Source organism: Thalassophryne amazonica, chromosome 14 (genome assembly GCF_902500255.1).
Source record: "Thalassophryne amazonica chromosome 14, fThaAma1.1, whole genome shotgun sequence".
Taxonomy (NCBI): Eukaryota; Metazoa; Chordata; class Actinopteri; order Batrachoidiformes; family Batrachoididae; genus Thalassophryne; species Thalassophryne amazonica.
In genome coordinates, this window is record NC_047116.1 from 95,071,821 (window position 1) to 95,099,671 (window position 27,851).

General features: G+C 44.3%; 1 protein-coding gene across 1 annotated transcript; it reads right to left on the minus strand.

The window, feature by feature from the left end:
- Positions 1-3,675: 3,675 nt before the first annotated feature.
- Positions 3,676-26,532, minus strand: sympk (symplekin). Its single transcript, XM_034186902.1, is given in 35 exon segments — positions 3,676-4,048; positions 4,643-4,801; positions 5,741-5,830; positions 5,926-6,102; positions 6,371-6,558; positions 7,041-7,142; positions 7,560-7,647; positions 7,982-8,082; positions 8,347-8,455; positions 8,568-8,728; positions 10,068-10,215; positions 15,047-15,160; positions 15,246-15,327; positions 15,637-15,872; positions 16,609-16,759; positions 17,824-18,052; positions 18,260-18,346; positions 18,349-18,411; positions 18,567-18,602; positions 18,605-18,640; positions 18,643-18,720; positions 19,249-19,343; positions 19,345-19,489; positions 19,767-19,776; positions 19,779-19,807; positions 19,810-19,866; positions 19,869-19,913; positions 19,916-19,936; positions 21,672-21,921; positions 23,743-23,869; positions 23,978-24,051; positions 24,234-24,287; positions 24,567-24,632; positions 26,081-26,171; positions 26,395-26,532. Coding segments are annotated over 34 exon segments (3,648 nt in total). The 5' UTR covers positions 26,141-26,171; positions 26,395-26,532; the 3' UTR covers positions 3,676-3,868.
- Between the last annotated feature and the right edge of the window lie 1,319 nt (positions 26,533-27,851).

Here is a 27,851-nt window from a genome sequence, read left to right on the forward strand (position 1 = left end):
AGATGAAAGCAGTCCTCGTAATATCTTTGATGTGGAGGGCAAAGGACAACGTAGGATCAAAAATTACCCCAATAGTTCCTCACTTTGTCAGTGTGATGTATGACACACGAGCCTAGGCCAAGCATTAACTGGTCAAATTGATGACGATGTCTCACTGGACCAAGAACAATCATTTCAGTCTTATCAGAGTTTCTAGATCGACATCCAGCTTCTCACTGATGCAAGGCAATCTTCTGTGGTGAGATTACCACAGTTATCTGCATGTATAACTGAGTATCATCAGCATGGTAATCTCAAAGTGCTGCAATATGTGCCCAAGGGGTGCTATATAAAGGGAGAAAAGCAGGGGGCGTAAGACGGACCCCTGTGGAACCCCAAATTTCATGTCACAAGGTTAGAGATAGTGTTACTGTACAAAACAGAGTGAGAACAACTGGTCACGTATGATGCCAACCAAGCAAGGGCACTCCCAGTAATCCCAAAATGATTCTCCAGCCTATCAAGTAGAATATGATGATCCACAATATCAAACGCAGCACCGAGATCCAACAGCAACAGAACCGTAGTCGGGTGATTCTTTAACTACGGGCACTATTGGCCTTGTAAATGTAATTTCCACACCATTGCCTTACAATATAAAGCGCCTTGGGGCAACTGTTTGTTGTGATTTGGCGCTATATACATGTGCTCTGATGTCACTGTTTATCTCCATAGAAACTACACAAACAATCTTTCATACAAACTGTTTAAAGGGACATTACAGTGTTGTGGTGGAAATTACGGCAATAGTGTGGGACAACTACATTTTGTTTAAAAAAAAATCACAACAGTTGTATGACATTGAATACCCCAATTATGTTTGATTATTTCACTGATATTTTATTCAGAGATATTTTAAACATTAGAAAAAGTTTTTTTTTATACCATTCATTTTTATCATTGAAGATCAAACGTCTGGGTGGGACAAGCACAAAACGGCAATATTTGCATATAATGAGCTGAAAAAAAGGTGAACAGTCATCATAGACTACTAGAACAATTTCTTAAAAACACTTTCATTGTAAAGATAACTATAAAAGTGTAAATTTTCCCCTTTTTTCTGTTTTTCATACAATATGATCAAAGGCACATAAGTGCCGTAGTCTAAGAATCACCCCAGTCGTGTCTGAATCCACTGCAAGCAGAGCTGTCTCGTAAAACTGGTGCATTCTAAATGCAGACTGCTCAGCTCATAGAGGTTATTCTCAGTAAGGTGGCCAAATTCATAAACAAGTAATCTTTGCCCTAAGGTCAGAGGGACATAACTAAGTTGATTTATGACTGTCAGCCCATCTTATTTCACTAAAAATTAACTTCCCAAATGACTACACAGTCAAGCTATTGCTGCGCATTTGAACAGCTTTTGTTGCCATTTAGTGGTTGGTGTGAGCATTTCAGGGCTTCTGTACATTTCCTACTTGAAACCTAAAATTCAGTAAGGAAGGCATTTATACATGTCGTATACATGTTATAAATGCATGACTTTTCAGCAGGCAGATCCTTGTCCTCCCAGTAATAATGCATAAATTTTTAGATTGACAGTTTTGTGATTGAGTTTTAAGCTACGAAAGCTTGTTGGAAGGATGGAACATCTCCTGACCAGTACTATTTACAGTTGTCAATGAGCCAGTCTTGTTGTCATAATTTATACAATATTATACATGTATTATTATGTATAACAAGCCACACATAATGAGGATTACAGATTGAATGAAGAGAAAGAAGATGAGGAACACAGACTAGGTGGGTGTGGCTACATCAACGAAAGACACTAATTTTGAGTTCTGGAGAGAAAAACAGAGCAGCTGTGGAGTAGAGCTGTACCTCTATGGATACTTAAAAAAAAAAAAGAAAAAAAAAGAAAAAAAAGATGAAAAGTGTCACAAGAAAGTTACAGTTCACCACTTTGGATGATCAAGGCAGAGGTGATGAACTTTTTCTTCAGGTTTCAGACTCAGGACAGGGACTCTTTATCCACCTCAAAGCTTCTCTACTCCTCAAAGCACTCTACTTTTGTAGATACAGTATATATACAGTATCTTATTTTGCAGCCAATGTAGCACTTTATCACTGTGGGGACAATCAAGTAGATCTGAGTGATTTGATTGTTAAAAAAAAATTAAACATGAACATAATTTCCATCCATCCATCCATTTTCTTCCGCTTTATCCGGAGTTGGGTCGCGGGGGCAGCAGCTCAAGCAAAGCCGCCCAGACCTCCCGACCCACATACACCTCCCCCAGCTCCTCCGGGGGAACCCCAAGGTGTTCCCAAGCCAGCCGAGAGATGTAATCCTTCCAGCGTGTCCTGGGTCTTCCCCGGGGCCTCCTCCCAATGGGATGTGCCCGGAGCACCTCTCCAGCGAGGCGTCCAGGGGGCATCCGGAAAAGATGCCCGAGCCACCTCAACTGACTCCTTTCGACGTGGAGGAGCAGCGGCTCAACTCCGAGTTCCTCCCGAGTGACCGAGCTCCTCACCCTAGCTCTAAGGGAGTGCCCAGACACCCTGGGGAGGAAACTCATCTCGGCCGCTTGTACCCGCGATCTCGTTCTTTCGGTCATGAGCCAAATCTCATGACCATAGGTGAGGATCGGAACGTAGATCAATTGGTAAATCAAGAACTTTGCCCCCCACTCAGCTCTCTCTTCACCATGACGGTCCGATACAGTGACCGCATCACTGCAGATGCTGCACCAATTCGTCTATCGATCTCACGCTCCATCCGTCCCTCACTCGTGAACAAGACCCCGAGATACTTAAGCTCCTCCACTTGAGGCAAGGACACTCTACCGACCTGAAGAGGGCAAAGCACCTTTTCCGGTCGAGAACCATGGCCTCGGATTTGGAGGTGCTGATTTTCATCCCAGACGCCCCACATTCGGCTGCAAACCGCCCCAGTGCACGCTGAAGGTCCTGATTTGACGAAGCCAACAGAACCACATCGTCCGCAAACAGCAGAGACGAGATTCTGTGGTTCCCAAACCAGACCCCCTCTACACCCTGGCTGCGCCTAGAAATTCTATCCATAAAAATAATGAACAGAACCGGTGACAAAGGGCAGCCCTGGCGGAGGCCAACGTGCACTGGAAACAGGTTTGACTTACTACCGGCAATGCGAACCAAGCTCCTGCTGCGGTCGTACAGGGACCTGATAGCCCGGACCCCGTACTCCCGGAGCACCCCCCACAGGGTGCCCCGAGGGACACGGTCGAACGCCTTCTCCAGATGCACAAAACATGTGGACTGGTTGGGCGAACTCCCATGAACCCTCGAGCACCCGATGGAGCGTGTAGAGCTAGTTCAGTGTGCTGCGACCAGGACGAAAACCACACTGCTCCTCCTGAATCCGAGGTTCAACCATCGGTCAAAGTCTCCTCTCCAGTACTCTGGAATAGACCTTACCGGTGGAGGCTGAAGAGTGTGATCCCCCTATAGTTTGGAACACACCCTCCGGTCCCCCTTCTTAAACAGAGGGACCACCACCCCGGTCCTGCCAATCCAGAGGCACTGTCCCCAATCGCCACGCGATGTTGCAGAGGCATGTCAGCCAAGACAGTCCCACAACATCCAGAGACTTAAGGTACTCAGGACGGATTTCATCCACCCCAGGAGCCTTGCCACCGAAGAGCTTTCTGACCACCTCGGTGACTTCGGTATTTGTCTTCTTTATTGATTTGCCACATATCATGACATGGAGACATTCAGAATGCTTTTACAACACAAACACATTTCTACAAATACAAAATAATAAAACAGTTGTTTTTGTAATTAGATAAATGTGGGATGTTTGGAGAACACATTCTTCTGGGTGCATTTGTCTGAGAGTCTGTTATTTTGCATCTTTTTTGCAGGTTTCTTCTTCTGCTTCTTCTTCAGGCCCTGCAGCGTCGATGTCCTCGTTTACTGGTTCATTTCTGTCTGAAGCTTCAGACTGACACGACTTTATGGGCTCTTCAGCTGGTTCTGGTTCTGGTGACACAGACTCTTCTGCTGGTTTTAACTCCACCTGCAAACAATCAAAACATCCAGCCAGTTGAAACACGGACGACCCCTTGACTTCAACCCTGACGCATCACGCACCGACCGACACGTGCTGTATGACCAACATATCCCAGGTGTCTCTCAGTCTCAAAGGCAGAGGACCCAAGTCCATGAATGTTGGTGCTGAAATACACGAATGTCTCTTCAAGCGCATCACTTTCAGTACTTGGGTGGTCACAGAAATATAGAAGCTGTTACAAAAAGTTGATACCACGGCTGCACTGTGGATTCACTAGAGGTCAGTATTGGGACTAAGCAATCTAAGAGCCACGTACTCACTCACTCTCCTTCTGACATGTCATAGGATCAGGTAGACAGAAGAGGGCGGCTGCAAATTCAATACCACAGTAAATAAAAGAACAATAATAAACTAAAAGGTGAAAGAAGTGTGTAGGGCAGCTAATTTAACTGTCCGTCGACTGGACAAGACTCGACTTTGACCCGTACAAGACAACATTTTGTGTGTCTGAGGCAGTCGAGCAGCGTTTACTGAGGTGTACCACAGACAAGTCAAATAATGCTGACAAAGGCACGTAATAAATACATTAAAAAAAGTGTTTACCTCATTAACAGTTTCCTCCTGTCTCTCAGAGTCTGCTCCTTGTTGCTCCATGGGTTCTTCCTCGTCTTGTGTAACGGCTGACACCTGCCGCTGTGGAGGCTCAGGCTCCCTCAGCATGACCACAGGACTCTCCTCCACCACTGAGGCAGCTGCTACCATCTACACGATAACACAAAGGAGGTACAACAAATTATGAATACAACAGACAACCAACAAGTTGGACAAGTAAACCTGAATGAACCATCAGTGCTCAACAGTTGGCCACAGCACAGTTCAAACTTTTAATTGGGATTAATCATGAGTTAGCAATGATCAATCATGCAATTGATTAATTAATTGCATTTTTTATCATCAAGCTGCTGCATAATGATTGCAATCATTTTTTTTTTTTTTAATTAAGATAAAAAAATTTGGGGGGGCCAATTCCCCTCTGTGCAGAACTGTAGTAGTAAAACTATGACAGTCATGGTGACTGAATGATGTTTTAGTTGTTTTATTAATTCTCATTAATAAATAGAGTTTTACTCTGGGGGGGGGGGGGTGTTGATGCCACTCTAAGGCTCTGCACCTGATCAACAAGAGTTAAACAGTTGATAGAGAGTCAAATCTTGCTTAATTTTTGTGGAAATTGCTGCCATGCTGGCTGGGAGAAAGGTAAAAGGACAGGAAACACACTTGGTGAGAATTGAAGCGATGTGTGTTTTAAACTTTCAGCCTGTTGGCACTCCACACTTCTGAAACAGAGCAACATGCCCACTGTTCACAGAGCTGACAATTTGTTGACTTGGGTTTAGTTAATCTGCTACAGATCAATTCAGAATGCCTGAATGTCTGCTCACAGAGGCTTGTTTCTGCTGCCATCCACACAGGTCCTGCTCCATGGCTTCCTGATATCTCAAACTACGACACAGGTCGAGGATCACAGTGTGCATTTAACTATGTGTCAAAAAAGTTAGCAGCCTTAAAAGGAATTTGTGTTGTGTTATTATCTTTACCTCAAACCCAGTGGGAAACATCTTTTCTAGACCTAGTGAATTATGAAAACCAAAGGCAGGGTGACGTGTGAGTGGTGCACCTTAGGAGGTATTCATCTCTCACCTCTCTCTTCACAACAGACTCTATAGACTTTGGCTCTGGTTTCGTGTTGACTTCCAGGACCGACATGATGGAAGCAGATATGTGGGCTTGCTGTCACACAGAAAAGTTGAGGTGGTTTGAAACACAAAATCCAGACGGTTGCTAAGTTCAGTCACTGCGTGAGGTGATCTGGACATTGATCTGACCTGATTAGGTGTGAAAGAGTGGACGTGCTGCAGTAGAAGTTCTCTCATCTCTGGGCAGCGTTCAAACACACTCGATAACTGTGCAGGCGGCAGCTGCAGCAGCACGCTGTACGACTGAGGCTTCGTCCGCTGACAGCACTTCACAAACCCCTCCCACACTTTGGGATACTTCCACACCTACAGGAGGAAACACTGACGTGTCAAGACCTGAGTGCACTACAGCAATACTGTAATACTTTACTGGTCAATGCACTAGTTTGTTAAACCCTCTGAATTACAGGTGAAATCCTTCCATCACATCCTGACGGTATCAGTTCAACTCCAGAGGGATGGTGTGTAGACTCAACTATACCTCAATGACTTATATCTTCAGCTGAAACTGACCTCAAAGTGACTTTCTTCCATAAGAGAAGCACTTTGACTCACGTGTGTGTTTGATGCGAACCTGCTTGACGATGAGACGGGACAGGACGTTCATGACGAAGCCGCCCAGGCGAGGATACATGGTGAGAGACTGAATGACCGTTCTCATGAGCAGCATGGGGAGAGGACTCTGCTCCATCAGCTGCTGCATCACCACAGCCAACACCTCAGACGTGTACACGTTCTTCTCTGCAAAGCACAGGTTGGTAGCTGCAGAACAGAAACACAACACTGATTCAGGTCGTTTTATCAGTTCTTCTGCAGCTGCCTGAGACTCATTTAGCATATTCTGGACCAGAGGGATGACACTTTATTCATCTACAAGGTTTTGCTTTGTACCAGAACCAGGCCACAATTTTTTTTATTTAATTTGACCTGTACTTATGGGTTCAACAGCAGACCTAGTGAATTCTATAATATGAAATCAGGAGGAGCTCCTGCAACAACACAAACAAAACCTTCAAATCTGCATTAAAATGATACAAACACTGGCTTGATTTTAAAACAGTAACAAGTGTTATGAGAAAAAGTAGTCTTACACGGACTGTCTTAAAAATCTCCCAGATGAACATGTTCTAAATGTAGCAGTTTTTTTGCCCACGTAGGCTGCAGCCGTCCCCGTACTTACAATGTGTGAAGTAACAGAACAGAAACTGCTTGAGGATGGACTCTGGCAGCATGAGAACACTGACCTTTAATGATAGACTTCATATCACATTTGTCAGAATCGATGTTGTGTAGAGCAACGAGCAGGTCTCCTGGAGTGAGAGGAGACATGGAGGAACTCCCCTCACCTGGAAATCAACACCAAGACAAATTATGTCACATGAAGCCAAACAATCACACTCATACATACATCAAGCAGATCTTTGTCATTTTCTCTGTGGGAAGTGATATGAATCTTTTGAGGCACCTCTTCCAAAATTCAATAATAATCTTCTTGTTTGTTTTTTAACTAACGTGTTATTGAATTTACTGTAGGGTGGAGAAGTCGCAAATTGTGTAAATTCAATGGTACTGAGCACTAAATTTTTCTGTTACAGTGACATCACTAAACATGTCGGACACTGATAACGGCAAATACTGTGCAGTCACATACACAAGGAGGTAAAAGAAAGTAAGAAACATCATTCAAAGAGAGTGCAATGATCAGAAGTGACAGTCATGCAGTTATCAACAGTTACAAATGGACTGCTGGAAGTGATTCTTACTGTGCTGGGTTCCCAAGAGACGATTAAAAACCTCCTTCACAACAATTGGGTTGAGTTTGATCAGCTTGGGCAGAGCCTGATGACTTCACTCTGTGTGTGGAAAACAATCCACAGTAACAAAAAACACCCCACTATGTTATAATATCAAGTATAACTTCCAGCCTAACATCCTGTGAAACAGCTTTGGCACCGAAGGGTTCTGTAACCATGATGTGTACAACCAGGAACAAATCAGATCACATTTCTACATGTCTGAAGACATGAGACTTAAACTGACATGCTGTTGAGACAGAACCCATGTGTCTGTGTTTGGCTACATGCAGAATAAGTATTTACAGCACGAGATACTTCATTGTCCCAAAAGGAAATTCGTCTTGGACTCATGTGGTAAAATCCATTTAAAATGATTTTCAGGTCAATACCTTTTCGAGTCCATTTATGACTGGAATCAGGAAGCGAACATCTGGAACTCGTTTGTGGTAAAGATCTTGTACTCTCTCCACCAGCTCTGGAGACGGAGGCACTGAATGCAGAGACGAGGACATACCGTATGCATTTTACACATCCATATGTTTCACCTGTATTTATGCTACCAAGGCAGATTCAGTTCCTACAGAATTCACGAGTAAATTTTTAGTCTTAAATGCCTCAACATTTTAAGCAATAAAGTCTTCATACAGCTCATTTCAACACAAGATGATACAGCAAACTTTATAATTACAAGGCAAGTGATATAAATGGTAACAATACTACAGCATACGTTAGAACATCTTCACTGTCTTTTTACCTTTATCTGTCAAAATGTGCAGACAGCGAGTTACCAGAGTCTCTGCTCCTTTTGGGCAGTTTTCAACCAAGAGGAGTAACTCAGGAGAGTTCATGCCCATACCACGAATCTAAAACAAACAAGAGAAACTTGGAGAGAACACGAACAAGAACAAACACTGACGGATTCTCAAGACAAAGCTGGAGCAGTGTCAGGTCAAAGAGATGGGAGAGCTGACTTACAGGCTGTTCTATTGCTCGAAGCACACTGCGCTTGATGTCAGCGATGGCCTCGGTGTAAACTGAAGCCAGCTCATGGACAAGACGGTGGTTCAGTGGCAGGAGGGACAGGTAGAGGAAAAGACACTGTCTCACCGTCTCTTCAGTCCAGCGGGCAGCCACCTCTGTGCCAGCAAATACACGACAACACTCCCATTACTTACTGCTGCTCTTTTAGAGCCTCAGACAGGTGTGGGTGGAAATCATAGTCAGATATATATATAAAGTATAAGCACCCCAAAAATAATCAAGTACATTGTTTTCCAAGAATGCAGCTGCAGAAATCACCTTCTACTCAGAAGACAGACATAATATTTAGACACAGCATGACCTACAGTTATTAACTGACTGCTGATCATCATGCTCATGGACATATGCAAGAATAAACTCTGTTGTTTTATGCTCACGGTTTGGTAAATTTTCATTACATCGTTTTTAAATCTGTGTTCTCATGTATCTATTATAATAAAAACACCTACAGTCTTTGGCACAGTCTGTTTGTTAGCAGCATGTTGCTTAAATGTCATGTGAAGGTGAGTTAGCAGTACATTATTTTTCTTGTACTACTGATGGTCACATTCAGGTGAGTAAGTTCGATGTACAACCAGCTACGTACCCGAGTCCCGACCACAGCTGAACAACACTGACATATACAGTAGTTTTGATCAGACCCGCATGATAATATCCATGGTCATGAGAATAGTGAGAAACTGTTGTGTTTCCAAACAGCAGACCTTAATGACAGCAGAGCATCTGCAAGCTCTGGCTCATCACTGCTCACTTGAATTACTATACACTGTACCACACACACACACAACAACACACACACACACACACACACACACACACACACACACACACACACACACACACACACACACAACACACACACACACACACACACCACACTATATTAAAGGAGCAGCAGAGTTCATGATGTTTGTGGCTAACGGAGGAACATTGCTGTTTTATAGCTGTTATTCATACTGTGTGTTCTTATTTAATTATGATGTGCATTTCCTCTTCAACACCCAACGTGGGTCAAAGCCTGAGGTAACTATCACCAGCATCAGAGCTTCTAGCATCTTCTTCAGGATGGGTGCGTTTACAAAGAAAAAAAGCTGACATTTTTTCTGACTTAAGGATGATGCCTATCTACTGTTGGCTTTGAAAGGATGAACACTTTATTCGGAAGCTTTTACTGCTCTTTACAGTAAAGTAAAGTTTTAATTTTTAAAGCCCATGATAAGAGGGGAAACACTGACTCACAACTCTACACACTCAATGTCTTTCTTATGATGCTAAATGTTTGCAAGTGTTGGCTGCACAAAAATATAAAATAAAAAAAAAACATTACAAGTCATCATTACAAGTCTTGTATTAAGAGAATTTGGTTACAAGAAACGTAAGGTAGATAAAAGAGGTGCTACAAAAACACTACAATCTTCCAACATTTTGTCCCACCTGTGTCTTTGTCAGCCCCAAAAAGCAGAGACGGAGGGTTGGGATGGACCAGAAGCTGCATGTAGTTGAGAGCAAACTTCTCAATGTAGTCCCTCAGCTGGTCTTTCTCATGCATGCGCTTGAGGAAACCCAAGGCAGTAGTGCGCACCTGATAACAAAACACAAACTTTTCAAATGAAAATAAGACAGGAACATACTGAATTTTTATTTGGCAGATTTTATTTAACTTATTCTTCTAGCCCTACAAATTATACGTTGAAGGGTATATACCCACATATACAATTCTGCAATTATCATTTAATGTTTAACAATGTCAAAACAAGACTCCATTGTTCTGCTGGGGGACTTCAATGCACATATGGGCAATGACAGACACCTGGAGAGGTGTGACTGGGAGGAACGGCTTCCCTGATCTAAACCCGAATGGTTGTTTGTTACTGGACTTCTATGCTAGTCATGGACTGTCCATAACAAACACCATGTTCGAACATAAGGATGCTCATAAGTGTACATGGTACCAGAGCACCCGAGGCCGAAAATCGATGATCGATTTTGTGATTGTATCATCTGATTTGAGGCCGCATGTTCTGGACACTCGGGTGAAGAGAGGGGCAGAGCTGTCAACTGATCACCATCTGGTGGTGAGTTGGATCAGAGGGTGGGGGAGGACTTTGGACAGACCTGGTAAGCCCAAATGGATAGGGCAGGTGAACTGGGAACGTCTGGAGGAGCCCACTGTCCAACAGATCTTCAACTCGCACCTCCGGTAGAGCTTCTATAGCATCCCTGTGGAGGTTGGGGGCATTGAACCAGAATGGGTAATGTTCAAAGCTTCCATTGCTGAAGCTGCAGCAGGGAGCTGTGGCCTGAAGGTCTTAGGTGGGGGACACCGGTGGTCAGGGAATGGTCCAACTGAAGGAGTCCTTCTGGGATATGTTATCTCGGAGGACTCCAGAGGCAGTTGCAAGGTACTGACAGGCCCGAAAGGCAACAGCCTCTGCTGTGGGGGAGACAAAGCAGCGGGTGTGGGAGGAGTTTGGAGCAACCATGGAGAAGGACTTTCAATCGGCACAAAGGTGCTTCTGGCAGACCGTGAGGCACCTCAGGAGGAGAAAATCCAAGCTGTCTACAGTAAGGATGGGACTCTGCTGACCTCAACTGAGGATGTAATCCGGTGCTGGTAGGAACACTTTGAGGAACTCCTGCATCAGACCGGAGCACCCCCTATAGTAGGGGCAGAGCTGGAAGCTGATGGAGGATTTTCATCAATTTCCCTGGTGGAAATCACTGAGGTAGTCAAACAACTCTGCAGTGGTGAGGACCCGGGGGTTGATGAGATCCGTCCAGAAATGCTGAAGGCTCTGGGTGTGGAGGGATTGTCTTGGATGAGACATCTCTTCAACACTGCGTTGAGGTCTGGGACAGTGCCTAAGGAGTGGCAAATTGGGGTGGTGGTCCCCATATTTAAAAAGGGGGACCAGAGAGTGTATGCCAACTACAGGGGCATCACACTGCTCAGCCTCCCTGGTAAAGTCTACTCCAGGGTGCTGGAAAGGAGGGTTCAGTCGATAGCCAAACCTCTGATTGAAGAGGAACAATGCGGGTTCCATCCTGGTCTTTACTCTCACAAGGATCCTGGAGGGTGCCTGGGAGTATGCCCACCCAGTCTACATGCGTTTTGTGGACTTGAAGAAGGCATATGATCAGGTACCCCGGGAGATACTGTGGGAGTATGGAGTGAGGAGGTCCCTTCTCAGGACTATCCAATTTCTGTACTCACAAAGCGAGAGCTGTGTTCAGGTGCTCAGCAGTAAGTCAGAGTCGTTTACGGTGGAGGTTGGCCTCTGCCAGGGCTGCACCTTGTCACCCAGGCAAGGTGCAGGCACATCCATTTTCTTCCGCTTCATCTGGGGTCAGGTCGCGGGGGCAGCAGCTCAAGCAAAGCTGCCCAGACCTCCCGACCCACACACGCCTCTCCCAGCTCCTCCGGGGGAACTCCGAGGCATTCCCAAGCCAGCTGAGAGACATAGTCCCTCCAGCGTGTCCTGGGTCTTCCCCAGGGCCTCCTCCCGATGGGACGTGCCGGAACACCTGTCCAGCGAGGCGTCCAGGGGGCATCTGGAAAAGATGCCTGAGCCACCTCACCTGGCTCCTTTCGACATGGAGGAGCAGCTTCTCGACTCTGAGCTCCTCCCGAGTGACCGAGCTCAAGCGCCCAGCCACCCTGCGGAGGAAACTCATTTCGGCTGCTTGTACTCACGATCTTAATCTTTCGGTCATGAGCCAAATCTCATGACCATAGGTGAGGGTCAGAACGTAGATCAATCGGTAAATCGAGAGCTTTGCCCTCCTACTCAGCTCTCTCTTCACCACGACGGTCCGATACAGTGACCGCATCACTACAGACGCTGCACCGTTCCATCTGTCGATTTCACGCTCATCTGTCCCTCACTCGTGAACAAGACCCCGAGATACTTAAACTCCTCCACTTGAGGCAAGGACACCCCAATGACCTGAAGAGGGCAAGGCACCTTTTTCCGGTCGAGAACCATGGCCTCAGATTTGGAGGTGCTGACGGCTGCAAACCGCCCCAGGGCACGCTGAAGGTCCTGATTTGATGAAGCCAACAGAACCACATCGTCTGCAAACAGCAGAGGTGAGATTCTGTGGTTCTCAAACTGGACCCCCTCTACACCCTGGCTGCGCCTGGAAATTCTGTCCATAAAGGTAATGAACAGAACCGGTGACAAAGGGCAGCCCTGGTGGAGGCCAATGTGCACTGGAAACAGGTTTGACTTACTACCGGTAATGCGAACCAAGCTCCTGCTGCAGTCGTACAGGGGCCGGATAGGCCTTAGCAAAGGGCCCCGTACTCCCGGAGCACCCCCCCACAGGGTGCCTCGAAGGACACGGTCGAACGCTTTCTCCAGATCCACAAAGCTCATGTGGACTGGTTGGGCAAACTCCCATGAACCCTTGAGCACCCGATGGTGTAGAGCTGGTCCAGTGTGCGGCGACCAGGAAGAAAGCCACACTGCTCCTCCTGAATCCAAGGTTCAACTGTCGGTCGAATTCTCCTCTCCAGTACTGTGGAATAGACCTTACCGGGGAGGCCGAGGAGTGTGATCCCCCTGTAGGTGGAACACACCCTCCGCTCCCCATTCTTAAACAGAGGGATCACCACGCCGGTCTACCAATCCAGAGGCACTGTCCCCGACCACCACGTGATGTTGCAGAGGCGTGTCAACCAAGACAGTCCCACAACATCCAGAGACTTAAGGTACTCAGGACAGATTTCATCCACCCCAGGAGCCTTGCCACCAAGGAGCTTTTTGACCACCTCAGTGACTTCGACCTGGGTGATGGATGAGTCCGTCTCTGAGTCCCTAGTCTCTGCTTCCTCTTCGGAAGATGTGACGATGGGATTGAGGAGATCCTCGAAGTCGATTCTCGAAGCCCGACAACATCCCCAGTCAGGGTCAACAGCTCCCCACCCGCATTATAGACAGTGTTGGCGGAGAGCTGCTTCCGCCTCCTGAGGCGTCGAACGGTTTGCCAGAATTTCTTTGAGGCCGACCGATAGTCCTCCTCCATGGCCTCCCCAAACTCCTCCCAGACCTGAGTTTTTGCCTCTGCAACCACACAGGCTGCAGGTATGCTTGGCCTGCCGGTACCTGTCAGCTGCCTCCGGGGTCCCACTTACCAACAAAGACAAGTAGGACTCCTTCAGCTTGACGGCATCCCTTACTTCCGGCGTCCACCACCGGGTTCGGGGATTGCCACCGCAACAGGCACCAGAGACCTTGCGACCACAACTACGAGCGGACGCATCGACAATAGAGGTGGAGAACATGGTCCACTCGGACTCCATGTCTCCAACCTCCCCCGGGATCTGGGAGAAGCTCTCCCAGAGGTGGGAGTTGAAGACCTTGCTGACAGAGGGAGGTGAGCCCAACTATCTCTAGTCAGTACCTCTCAACCTCCGGCACAAGCCCTTGACTGCCACCCAGTTCTCTCTGCACCCGACCCCCATGGCCCCCTCTGTCACCAATTCTATTTGTGATATTCATGGACAGGATATCAAGGCCAAGTTGGGGGGAGGAGGGTTTCCGGTTTGGTGGGCTCAGGGTCTCATCTCTGCTTTTTGCAGATGATGTGGTCATGTTCGCTTCATCGGCTGGTGACCTCCAACACTCACTGGATCGGTTCGCAGCCGAGTGTGAAGCGGCTGGGATGAGGATCAGCACCTCTAAATCTGAGGCTATGGTTCTCAGCAGGAAACCAATGGATTGCCTACTCCGGGTAGGGAATATGGCCTTGCCCCAAGTGAAGGAATTCAAGTACCTCGGAATCTTTTTCACGAGTGAGGGGACGATGGAGCGTGAGATTGGCCAGAGAATCGGCACAGCACGGGCGGTCTTGCATTCGCTCTACCGCACTGTTGTGATGAAAAGGGAGCTGGGCCAAAAGACGAAGCTCTCGATCTACTGGTCAATCTTCGTTCCTACTCTCACCTATGGTCATGAGGGTTGGGTCATGACCTCAAGAACTAGAGCTCGGGTGCAAGTGGCCGAAATGGGCTTCCTCAGGAGGGTGGCTGGTGTCTCCCTTAGAGATAAGGGGAGACGTTCGGTCATCCGTGGGGAGCTCGGAGTAGAGTCACTCCTCCTTCACATTGAAAGGAGCCAGCTGAGGTGGTTCAGGCATCTGGTAAGGATGCCTCTTGGGCGCCTCCCTAGGGAGGTGTTCCAGGCACGTCCATCTGGTAGGAGACCCCAGGAAAGACCCAGGACTAGGTGGAGAGATTATATCGCCACACTGGCCTGGGAACGCCTCGGGATCCTCCAGTCATAGGTGGTCAATGTGGCACGGGAAAGGGAAGTCTGGGGTCCCCTGCTGGAGCTGTTGCCCCCGCGACCCGAACCCGGAAAAGCGGTTGGTGATGACTGAGTGATAAAGTAAAAAGGAAATGTTTTCACCTTCTCCTTCTCATGTGAGCTGAGATCCAGTAGCACATGCAGATACCGAAACTGTCTTGAGGGACGTTTGATGATCAGCTCTTTCAGAGTGCTCATACCCAAATACACCCGTGACTGAAACAAAGGGAGCAATAAACAGATGTGTTTAATTTAAGGAACTGCTCTCTGGAGAGAACGTGTTTTTAATCATGTCATTTACCTCATCCTCACAGTAACGTCTTATTACAACCAAAGCCGACGCTGTGATAATAGGAGCTTCTAATACGAGTTTAGTGAAAAGTCTGGAAGAGAAACATAATTCTAGTTAGATGGCTATTCTTTGATTAGAGGTTGAAGGTCAAATTAAGTGCAAGAATTACAGGTTTATATGGAAGAATGTTCCTGTATGCCAGCACCTTTGTAATAAATCAGGGCCAGCAAGGATGGTGCATGGCTGCAACGGTTCTGAGTCCTACTGCCCTACAAGGTGTGTTTGAATATAATAATTCCCTTTAAAATATGTCAGTGTCCAAATATATATGGACCTCACTGTACCCACCATACAAGTTTTAGGTTTCTGTTTTGCGCCCCCCACCCCCCAAACCCCTCACCCGTCCCGCTGCTCCGGTTTCTCCTGCAGGCCCGACAGCAGAGTGTAGAGACAGTGGTCGTAGCTGTCCAGAAGTCCGGCTGGCAGCTGGCTGAGGTAGGCGTTGTACTCTTGGTAGAGGAGTGAAAATGCCAGGTCACTTCTCGTCCTGATGTCCTCCAGAATATAACTCAGCACATCCTCTTTCATTGTTCCTTCAAACTGAGTTACCAGCCTGGACAGAAGCTTCACACGGACCTGACATAATTAAAGGAATAAAAATTTAAATGAATGCTGTCATGACTTTCTGCAGAAGTACTGAGTTTTAGGAGCTCACAATCACACTGTGTTGTTTCACATTCCTGTCAGAGAGGGCTTTCGTTGAGGACCTGCCATTACACTGCCTGAAGAGGCGTTTTCTGATCATGTTGGGGGGGTCTCACACTCTGTAATACTCTGGAAGGACTTAATAGGTGAAAGACCCATCCAATGCTGTGCACCTACACAATCCTACACAAGTTGTTTATTTAGCCACCCATCAAAAATTTCTGCTTAACATAAATAGATGCATGGAAAAAACTATAGTAATTAAGTTCTTTAGGCTTCTCCCTTTTCCACTTGGGGTCACCACAGGAGGGCCACCATGGACCTGAATGCTGATTCTGCACACGGTTTATGCCAGATGCCACAACTCCATATTACATGGAGACTGGGCAGGGGTGGGCCTTGAAACAGGAACCTTCTGTTGTGAAAACAAGCACACTAACTGCTTCTCCACCGTGCTGCCACAGATACATGTAATAATTATAAAGAAAATAATATTTTCCTCAAAATCTGTTCAAACAGCAGGAAAACTGTCCATCCATTTGTGAAGCTTGTATTATTTTAGAAGTAGTTCGTACCCACAAGAGTATTTTTTTTCCTTAAAACATAAGCAATGTAATTCTGAGCAAAGTTATGTTTATGTTGATCATCATTGGTGAGGTTTACTTACATGAGACATGCCACTTTTGGCGATGGTCTTTTCGGAACGCAGGATGCGTTTGACTGCGGAGGATGTTAACATTTCAATTTGACTATCTGAAAAAGGCTTGACGACATCTGGGAGACGAAACATTTTTTTTCTCCCGCTGCTCCCTAAAACTCTGTAAAAGATCATCAAACTATGCATTAAGCATGCCCGAGAAAGACGTAGCATACACAAATAAAGCTAAACACATAACTCCATCATTGCACATTCAAATAACTGCAGCCACGGGCCTGACATAGACAGGCCCCAGAACAGTTAGGAAAAAAGACAAAATAATTAATTCTGGACTGTTCTGAAAGGCAGGCTAGTAGACTAACGGAGTGCAAACAGATAACGATTATTAAATGAAAGTGTCAGCAGTGTGAATTAAACTTTAGATATGTGTATAGCATATCTATAGTTTATGAATAAAACAGAAAGAACAATCTACCTTTAGTCTGACTACCAGTTTAAACAGGATTTGTTGCACATGTGATCATGCTGATCGACTGTCCATAATGCATATGGCAAGTGACCAGATCTGATGTGTTTGTCTGTGTTGCAGTTCTCATCTGTTGTTTAATCCACATTGATTGATGTAGTAATAAAAGTCACACCCACATAAACAGTCACATGACTGCTATCCAACTGTTGCAACCACAGATCTCTGGCTCACGGGATATGGATTACAATCAAAGGTGGTGTGTTTATACAGCGGGTAAAATAAGTATTGAATGCATTACCTTTTTTCTCAGTAAATATATTTCTAAAGGTGCAATCAACACAAAATTTTCACCAGATGTCAGTAACAACCCAAGTAATCAACACATACAAATAAATCAAACCACAGATGTCCATACATTAAGTTATGTGTAATAATGTGAAATGACACAGGAAAAAAGTATTAAACACCTGAAGAAAAAACAGATTTCACACAACTTTTGACTGTTCAGAATTGCAGCACGGAATCAGATTCAAATTGGATATACACATAAATTGGATATTTACTGGCAGTCTGAACAAGGCATCTGGTTATCATAAAAAAATTAGCCTGCAGTTATTTGAATAACTCCATTCCTGCTCATCTACCACAACTGTTTATGAAAACCACATTATTTTATTCATCTTTCATATCCTTCACCGTAAATTAATGGCACCATGTTTTTCTGCTGCTCCTCGGTGTCAGTGTGTGGGACTCACTTTGTTTGACTTGTAGGAATGATGGGTTGAGGAAGTCTCTTGACTGCAGGAGCCTCAGTGTAGCCTGAATTACTTTCTCCATAATGTCCCAATACAGAGATAGCTTGGCCAATCATCACAGCTGGTACTCTGCGCTTGATGAGCGGATCCTTGGTGGCGTTGTCCTCATCAAAGACTTCCTCTTTGGGAACGCAACTTCAACCTCTTGGGCCTTTGCACTGCTCTAATCCTGGAATGGTGGACATACTTCTCAATAGAGCTTGGCCAGTCAAAACCGATACAAATAATGAGTACCGTAATTTTAATGCCATTTAAAAATATGTAGTATCAGCCAATACTCCAGGTAGGTGCTATTAGCCTGACTCCAAAGAAACACTGACATTAATACCACACACACTCCAAAATGAGAGTTCTGTTCCATATGGTTGATACTAGCCTGGACCAATTCCAGCAGCAGTCATCTGTGTGGCCATCATCCTGGCCAGATGCTTGATTTGAGCATCAGTACCAGCTGACCTCAACAGGTGTAGACGTGGGCCTGGAGGGATGCTGGCATGACATCAGGCAGGTACACCATACTGATCAACCCTAAAAACAGACATCGATCTGAATGTAACTCAGGCTAAAACAGAGAGATACCCAAAACATATTTTAATGAAGAACAAGCATTTTATTTGTTTAGTTTTTAATTATCCAGAGAGAATATCATAGTTTAGTAAAGTTTTGCTTGGACAGCCTGTAGCTCACCAGGTTAGCAACATTCTCAGAGTTGAGCAGTGGTGCAGGAACTCGGCAGTGAGGTCAATTGAAGACTGGCAACTGAAGCAGTTGACGGCTTAGAGTCTGAAATAGGTGCTGGCTCCTCTTTCTCTTCATCATCTTCTATCAGGGTCGGCTCTGAAAGAAGAGAAAGTGTGTCATGGATAGTGGTGGGTTAAAAAAATAAATAAAAATTCCATTCATCACAAGTGTCAGTTGATTCTTGATATCCAAAAACCTATTAGTTATGCCTTTTCTCTCAGGTAAATGCAGTATGTAGTACCTTCAGCCAGAACAGGGATTCAATCAATGTTGTTTGAGAAACTGAGATCCCACTGCTCCTGCACTTTCACCTAATCTAGGCAAATAGCACAGCTACAAAACACATACCCGCTATAAATTCAGTGTGGGTTTGCCATCAGCAAACTAACCAAAGTCAAAATAAAATGATCCCGGTCCTTTAACCTGTAGCAACAACTAAGGTGATCTATCTGCCAAACACAACTTACACTGAACAATTACATGAAATATTCCTACAGAAGACTGTTAGTCTTGCACAGCCTACATTCACCTCAAGACCAATCACTGACAATGTCTTCTCAGTGTATTTCCCCTCAGACCTGTGGAAGAATCACAGTGCATTTACTGCCAGACATCATTACTAACCCACTCTTGATCTTTTCCTCCCCTCTGTGTATTGTTCATATGCGAGTCCTTTTGCGCTGCTCAGTGGAGCAGGTGTACACTTGCTTATTTCACTCAGGGCATCCCCAGATCTGCAGCAGAGTGCTGATTTGACCGTGGAATTCCAGGCTGCAGGGATGCTTGAGGACTGCCACAAGGTGCAGCTTCAGGTTCTTTCGGACACTGCTGACTTGAGACTTGGCCAGAGTAGGGGGCAGATTTGCTAAGAACAAAAATGGAATGAGGGAAAAATATATTAGAATCTTATAGAATTAGGCACTACAGAGCACAAAAAAATTTGCTGCTGAGATTAAAGGAGTCTCCATTAAAATACACACATAAAAGACATTTAACTTGGTATGACTGTACAAGCACAAAGCATACTTGGTGTCAGTAGGAGGTGTCTATGGGATCTGGTCTTTTGTTTCTTTTTTACAGTTTTTAAAAGAAAATCTCAGTTTGATGGATATTTGCATAAATGCAGACTTGGGAATGCTTACCGTGCAAAGTCCCTCATATGCTTGCACCACTTTTGACATGACATGGGTCTCTGACGGGCGATGGTGGCCAAGGAGCCCAGTGCTGTGGTAAGATTGATGCGGAAATGGCCGGGTGGACATGACTTCAGCAGCATTTTTCCAGTGCAGCTTTCCCTCTTCGCACAAAACATCTAGAGAGAGAAATGTAAAGACACATGTATCAAACCACAGTCCAAACAGCATCACAAGCTCAATATACTCATTTCATTTTTTAAAAAGCTACTCATTTAACACATACGAGGTCTGTGAGAAAACTATCCAACCTTTTTATTTTTTTCAAAAACTTTATGGATTTGAATCACGTGTGATTGCATCAGCCAACCTTGAACCTTAGTGCGCATGCGTGAGTTTTGTCCCGCCTGTCGGTTGCGTCATTCACCTGTGAGCAGCCTTTGTGTGAGGAGTGGCTCTGTGCGCTCGGCGGATTTTTGTTGCAAGGAAAATGGCGGAACGATTGGAGCAACGCCATTGCATCAAATTTTGCCAGAAACTTGGCGACAGCCAAGTGGAAACTATCCAAAAAATAAAGACGGCTTTCGGGGATGAAGCTATGGGCGCCACACAAATTAAGGAGTGGTACAACCGGTTTAAAGACGGACGCGTAACGGTGGAGAGCGAGCCGCGCTCTGGCCGACCATCGACGTGCCGAAATGAGGAGATCATTTCCAAAGTGAACGCTGTGGTGATGCGGGAACGTTGAGTGACCATCCGAGAAATTGCAGAGGAAGTGGACATTAGTACTTTTTCGGCACATTCCATCGTGACAGAAGATTTGGGCATAAAGCAAGTGGCTGCGAAATTCGTGCCGAGGTTGCTGATGGCGGACCAAAAGCACCTCCGTGTTGAAGTCTCACAGGACATGCTGGACTCCATTCACACTGATCCCAGCTTTATGGACACTATTATCACCGGTGATGAGTCCTGGGTGTACGGGTACGACACGGAAACCAAATTCCAGTCGTCACAGTGGAAGCATTCCACGTCGCCACGACCGAAGAAGGCGCGCCAAGTGCGCAGCAATGTGAAGGTAATGCTGACTGTTTTTTTACTCCTGCGGTGTGGTACACCACCAGTACGCACCACAGGGTCAAACAATAACGAAGGAGTATTACAGGGATGTCCTCCGTCGCCTCCGTAATGCTGTACGGTGCAAGAGACAGGAGTTGTGGGCCACAGGAAATTGGCGCCTCCACCACGACAATGTTCCTGCACATTCCTCGAACTTAAATCAGACTTTTTTGTCTCAAAACCAAACTCCTGTGGTTCCACAGGCTCCATACTCTCCTGACATGGCCCCTTGCGACTTCTGGCTGTTCCCAAAAATTAAAACACCATTAAAAGGAACACGTTTTGAGACGAGGGAGGACATCATGGCTGCAACGACGGCGGATCTGCGCTCCATCCCAAAAGAGGCTTTTTTGGAATGCTTCCAACAGTGGCGACACCACTGGGAGAAGTGTGTGGAGTCCCAAGGAAACTACTTCAAGGGTGATTAGGTTTCCAACCCTCCAGGTAAGCCAGTTTTTTTTTCCCCGGCCAATAGCTGGATACTTTTCTAACAGACCTCGTACATCAGCACAAAAAGAGCACTAATGGTGGGGTCAAAAATACTGAATTTGTGTGGCTATTATTTTCTTGATGTGTTTTATAACCATTTTAATTAAGAAATGTGAGGAAGAGGTCATGCAAATGATCTTGATTTGGTTTTGTTTATTAAACCCTTAAGTCTACCATTGCACTGTAAAATATCAACCATTTAACAGTTATCCTGCACAAATAAAACAATGGTACTCAAACAAAGCTGCTTCAACAGGATTTCGTACAGATTCCAATTCTTAAAGTACATCTAGTGGTAATAATCCATACCGCAGCGAATGTAGGAGTGATCTTTGGGTACTTTGTCCAGGCTGATGTCACCTTCCTGTCGTTTGGGGATGTCAGAGTCTGCTGTCCGAGGTGACAGTGTCACAATTAATGATTCTGTGAACTTGATGGCATGAGTGCGCACACCATCATTTTCAGAGTCCAGCAAGGCCAGAACATCCCCTTTCATCTGTGTGACCATATCCCAGCATGCCTCCTGCATCTCTGACACAATTTTGGAACGCACCAACCACTGGCAAGAGAGCAACAAGAAATGAACTGAAAACAAAATATCTTCAGGAGTGAGGTAAAAGAAATAACACATTGGGGAACGATTATGTGCAAAAAACAAACAAAAAAAAAAACTTTCTTCAGGCTAACAACAAATTCATGACAGTTTGTAACAACAGTGGAATATGGATTAAATTACACAAGAAATCAATTGCATGGGATAAATATATGTAAATGAGGCTGTGAAACAGACAGCGTTAACTCATATAGAGTAAAAGTCGTATGTAATGGATTAAGGTGGAGCAGAAAATTTGTCCGTTGTGGTGGCCAAGTGGTTAATGTGCTTGGTTTCAGTGCAGAAGGTTCTGGGTTCAAATCCCACCCCTGCCATTTCTCCATGTAATGTGGATTTGCGTCAGGAAGGGCATCCGGCGTAAAACCTGTGCCAATTCAACATGCAGATCCACCTTGGATTTGCTGTGGCGACCCCGAGTGCAAACAAGGGAGCAGCCGAAGGGACTTACTATAATTGAAAGCCACTATATGTATAAAACTGACAAAATCTGCTATATGTATGTAACAGATTAGTTACAGCCAGGCAGCACTCAACAATCTACGGGGAATCCCCAGCACCAATTAGGCTTACATATTTCTTTGATTAAACGGTTGACCTTGAATCAGGGCCTACCTCGTTTAATGGCCGGGACAAAACTTTGTCTGAAAAAAGTAAATGTAAATAAAGTAAAAGTAAATCCCTTAATTAAGCACCGCACATTATGTGCATTAAAAACATTATATTTGGACGAGTCACTCATTTTTCTACGTCTGCTGCGGAGTGGTACCTTAAGATGCTAAAGCTCGACTTATGCTTTTACAACTGTGTAACTGTGGCCAGACAATGATGCAGACGTGCACGTGACCCTTTTCAAGTTTTCCATCGTGTTGGTGTGCGTCTTATTGCAACTTGCCACAGGAACAGCAGCTTTTTCTGGAACAATTTGTCCCTCAACGAGCTCCACTTCTTTATACAATCATCAACCATCCAAAAAACATTACATGCAATTTCTCTCCATGAACTGCAGGTCATTTGAGCGTATTTGTAGTTGTTAGAGTCCATGTTGGAAAGTTGGCCATATTTGTGTACTTTTCTGCCAAACATATTTGATCCGTGATCGAAATCTAATCGGCGTGCGCACTGCTAAAGCTTTTAACATATGACGGGAGAGGAAGGAGTGAAGCCGGAAAAGTGACCCATCACATCCGCTGCGGTCTGTGTCGCTAAAGCGGAGTGCATTATTGGGTCACAATGGAAACAAGTACATTTGTCGCTTTGTGTTACCCTGTAGTTCAATGAACTTTTGCTTTTACACTGTTACGCAAATCAAATCAAACGCGGGTGCGCTTCAAGCTACGGAGAGGGTTCGCAGCCAAGCAGAGGGCTCTGATCTAAAGCGGTTGTCTGTGTTTCGCCACACCCAGGTCTGAGGCACCGGGTCTGAGCACAGTTTGAAAACAATAAACGCTTGGTCTTTTAAAGTAAGGAAATACGGTATGTACTTTCCTCAAATCAGTGAGTGTCTGTGTTGAACTTCATTTCATACCTCTGTTGTGACTGGACACACCCAGACTGATCTGTCCGGTACATGAGAGGGGCTTTTAATGGAAATGCATTGTGATTGGATGGGACGTTTTGCCTGATGTGAGCGAAAATCAGTTATAAAAAATCCTGTATATACATGTTATTACATGGAAAACCATACAAAAGTATGGGGACTTTTGCTTTTGTCCTGTGAGTGCGAGTATCTGGTTTATGTGATGATAGTTTAGGTGAGTTTTACTCTACCTGTAAAGTAACTTTGTAAAGCTGAGTGAGTGTGAGGATGGCCTTTTTAACCACATTTACACTTTCATCCTTCAGCAACATGTTCAAGTTAGCGATCAGTCTGATGAGAAGCTCATTGTCTCTTTTGCTGAAAAACAAGAAAGATCAAGAAAATTACAAAAGCTTATTTTGCAAATGTGTAACTTACAATAATGATCAATACAAATAAAAGGTCATTCGCTGTATGAGAACCCACCATGCTTCTTCTATGAAGCCAATGACAAACCTCCTAACTTCAATGGACCTGTCCGTCTGAAAGGCAATCATCTCCTACAAGATGTACAAGACAGCAGAAGAAAATTTATAAATGAAAATATAAAGCAAGTGCGTAACCATTGCGTGCCATTTCATTCTGAACACATTTGCAGGATAATTTTGCATCCATGTAGCAGAATTGGGGGGGGGGGGGGGGAGACACAACAGTAAAGAAATCTGTGCAGATGCTTGCTTACGTCCAAAAAATTATCAAGAAGAGATGGGTCCTTGTTAGTGATAAGCTCCTGGACCTAAAAATACACAAGAACACCAGTTTTAATTGCTTTGTATCAATTTAATAATCTTTACAGTTGTATACATCTAGATCATTTCCTGATATGCAAAAAGTGCACGTAAAGGAACAGTTCAAGTCAATGCAACATGCATTTATTTAGGGGATTTTTTTTTTTTACTTAGATATGAAGTATGTCAAACATTAATCTAAGCTGCGAGTATTCTCCAAACATTTTGTATTAGTATAATCCTTTAGCTCACATCACTTTAAACTTGATTTAAATGTGATCACAAACCTGTTTGAGCACTGTTAGCTTTTCATCTGTAGGTGTCAGAGCAGCTTGATTCAGAAGCTCCACCACCTGAAATTCAAAATTAAACCCAAACAATATTTAAGTGAAATTTATTTTCACTGTCAGCACATGACGACAAAGACACAGCTGTAGTCCTGACTGCAATTAGTCGACACAAAATTATTAAACATCTGTTGGTTCTTTCTGTCTGGAGTTTGTTTGTTCTTCCTGTGTTTGTGTGGATTCCCTCCAGGTGCTCCGGCTTCCTCCCACTTCCAAAGACATGAAGGTTAGGTGAATTGCAGAGACATTCCGAGTGTACATTTAACACATTGTGTCCACAAAAACACACTGAACTCCAGTGTTGTGAGGCCAGTAGAGCTGCAACTAACAATGAAGATAAAGTGTCTTACAGTGTATAATTGTGAGTGTTATTTGCTGTTGAACTGAAACAGTGGCTACAATGTAAAAAAAAAAAAACAACAAAAAAACAACACATCAAATTAAACTGTATGCTTCTTAAACAATCCACCCCAGCTTGACTGTTTTCACACCAGCTGGCATTGTGCCCGGATGTGCGACCAACAGAATATGTAACAGGCACTGTAGGCATCAAGATATGAAATAATTAAGAAGGTGAATATATTTTTAACAACTAAAACACAGCCACCAGCCTTTGATCCAAGTTGTTTTCAATGTGGACTTAACTGTAGGCTTTGTTTATGGGCTGCAACACAACAAAGTAGGAAATAATTAACAATACTGTAAAGTGCAAAAATCAAGGAAAAAAAAAAAATCAGCAACACAACAATTCACCTGAGAACACCTGAAAGACAAATAAACAGCAATAACAAGATCTAGATCACAGTCCAGGAGAAAGGCCGCGCATGCAACAATGTGTAGTATCAAAAGCTGCACTACAGTCCACCAGCACCACTGAAGTGAGAGCTGGGAGCACTTTTTAGCACAGAACTAAAACGTGTGGCTTGTGCAAAGTCACAGATCTCCATTTGGATGGACTGCATTTATATAGTACTGTGGTCTGGTCTGAAGCCCAATGCTTAACCACTAGAGTCTAATGGTGTCCAAAGTATTCCAGAAAGGGCCAAGAGGGTGCAGGTTTTCTTTGCAGCCACCGACTCCAGCAGGTAATTTCCCTGATGAACATCGCTGTGAGCAGATGGGATGAGTTCATCAGGGAAATCACCTGCTGGAGTCAGTGGCTGCAAAGAAAACCTGCACCTTCTTGGTCCTTTCTGGAATACTTTGGACACCACTAGAGAGGTGGTGGTTCTCCTGAGGTAGAACATTACTGGCTTCTATTTTGAGGACCTATATGATTTTACAGAATCATTTTAAGTTGTGACTGAAATGCTTTTAATGAACTGGGTAAATTTAAAAACCAAACGGGGCAGAAAATCGTCTGTATAATCTGACTTGGCTGCTGACTCCCCCAGTTCCCTTCAGTTTCTCAGGGTTCAGCTCTAACTTGGCAAACTATTAAGATGCAAAAATACCTTTTCGTTGGTGGTCATCTGGATGATCTGGGGGGGTTCCGCCTCCGAGGACCCTTCCATGCTGCTTTTCCTCACCAAAATTTCATCCAACCTTCGATTCAAACCATATACACTGTAGGTGTCACTTAGATGCACACAAACTATAACGTCAGAACACTTCATCAGACAGTTGTCGCAAGATAACAGCTAAATATCTTCGTAATTGCTAATGATTTTAGCACACAATTAAAGCTACATTCATAGCTAACGCAAGCTACATGCTGCCCACACCGAAATCCTGTAAACTCATAGTCAGATATCTCATTGATACTTACAACTAAGAGGCGTCTTTATTTCGTCATAATCAGAGTAATTAAACGAGGATATTTTGATGAACGTGGCTATAAAACGTTATTTTACTTTGTACTGGGAAACTTCAGATACGATGCCGGACGTTCTTCCTTCCTTTCTATTAGCCATGTAACAGTCCTGAGTTCAGTTGATTACCGCCCTCTACAGGATTGGAGTGTGGATATGCGCCCCTAAACATGATTTTATTGCAAGGAAGTGTATGCATTTAGTTTGGTGTTTTAATCCGGCATCTTTATTTATAAAAACCTATAAATATATGTAAATCACAAGAACGTATTATTCAGATTTGCAAAATGTTTAATATCAAACAAAGACACTCGTGCAAAATACAGTTATTAAATTATACACAAGAAATTTATAATCTAACATCAGTATCATCCATGTGAAAAGTAACTGCCACTCTAAAGTAAATATAGGCACCATTTGTTTTGCATAATTCTGTTGCATTTAAGATTTAATTGAATGAATGATTACTGAATTTTTACTGATTTTTTGACAGAGGAAGCATCCTGATCTCATCCTACGATGGGAAATCACGGATGATGTTCATATAGTAGAATTCTGCACGTTTGGTGAAATGTGACACTATCTTCTAAACAGTTTTGAGTTATCAGTCTATAAAATATTCTCCCAAAAGGTTTGAGGGTCTTGTTGAAATTCAGACAATCCTGTGTTAGTAGTAAGTTGTTTTTTTTTTTTTTTTTGTAGCTACTATGTCATTTCGATGTCATGCTTGCTCTGATAGCCTTCACAATGATAGATTATTTGATTATGTTTTGTATCTTCTTACAGTGGGCATAGCAGATGTCCACCTCACTAAGTCTTGTTGCCTTAAGGTTTCTTCCTTTAAAATGACAACAACAATGGAGATTTTCTCTACCACTATCACTAATGTGCTTGCTATTAGGGTGAATAAAGTCTCGACTACTGGTATAAAGCACTTTGAGATTAATTATGCTGTGATTTGGCATTACATAAAGAAATCTCATTAGTTAAAAAAGTCTTGGACCTTTGTTCTCCTGTCCAGCAGCCTTAATACTTAAATGGGTGCTGACTGGATGTTTTTGTATCTCTCTGGATTATTCTTGTGTTCACTGGAATCAAGACCCAGATGAGGGATACTACTTGCACTCTGGGGGAAGGTCAGCTCTGACATTATGACCATGTAGCATGCTTGTCGGTGCATGATCCTGTGCACAGGTGGCATCAGTGCTGAGGACCTCAGCAGCTGGAAAGAACCGAGGGACACATATTTATCACCTTATTGCAACAGATACTAGATTGGTACTTATGGGATGTCGGGATGGATTGGATGTCTGCCTGGGTTAGTTGCCAAGTAGGACCTAGAATGGTTTCTGTAGTGTGGTGGATGCAGCATTGTGCAGCACCAGTACATGCTCAAAGACCTGACCTGAACTGC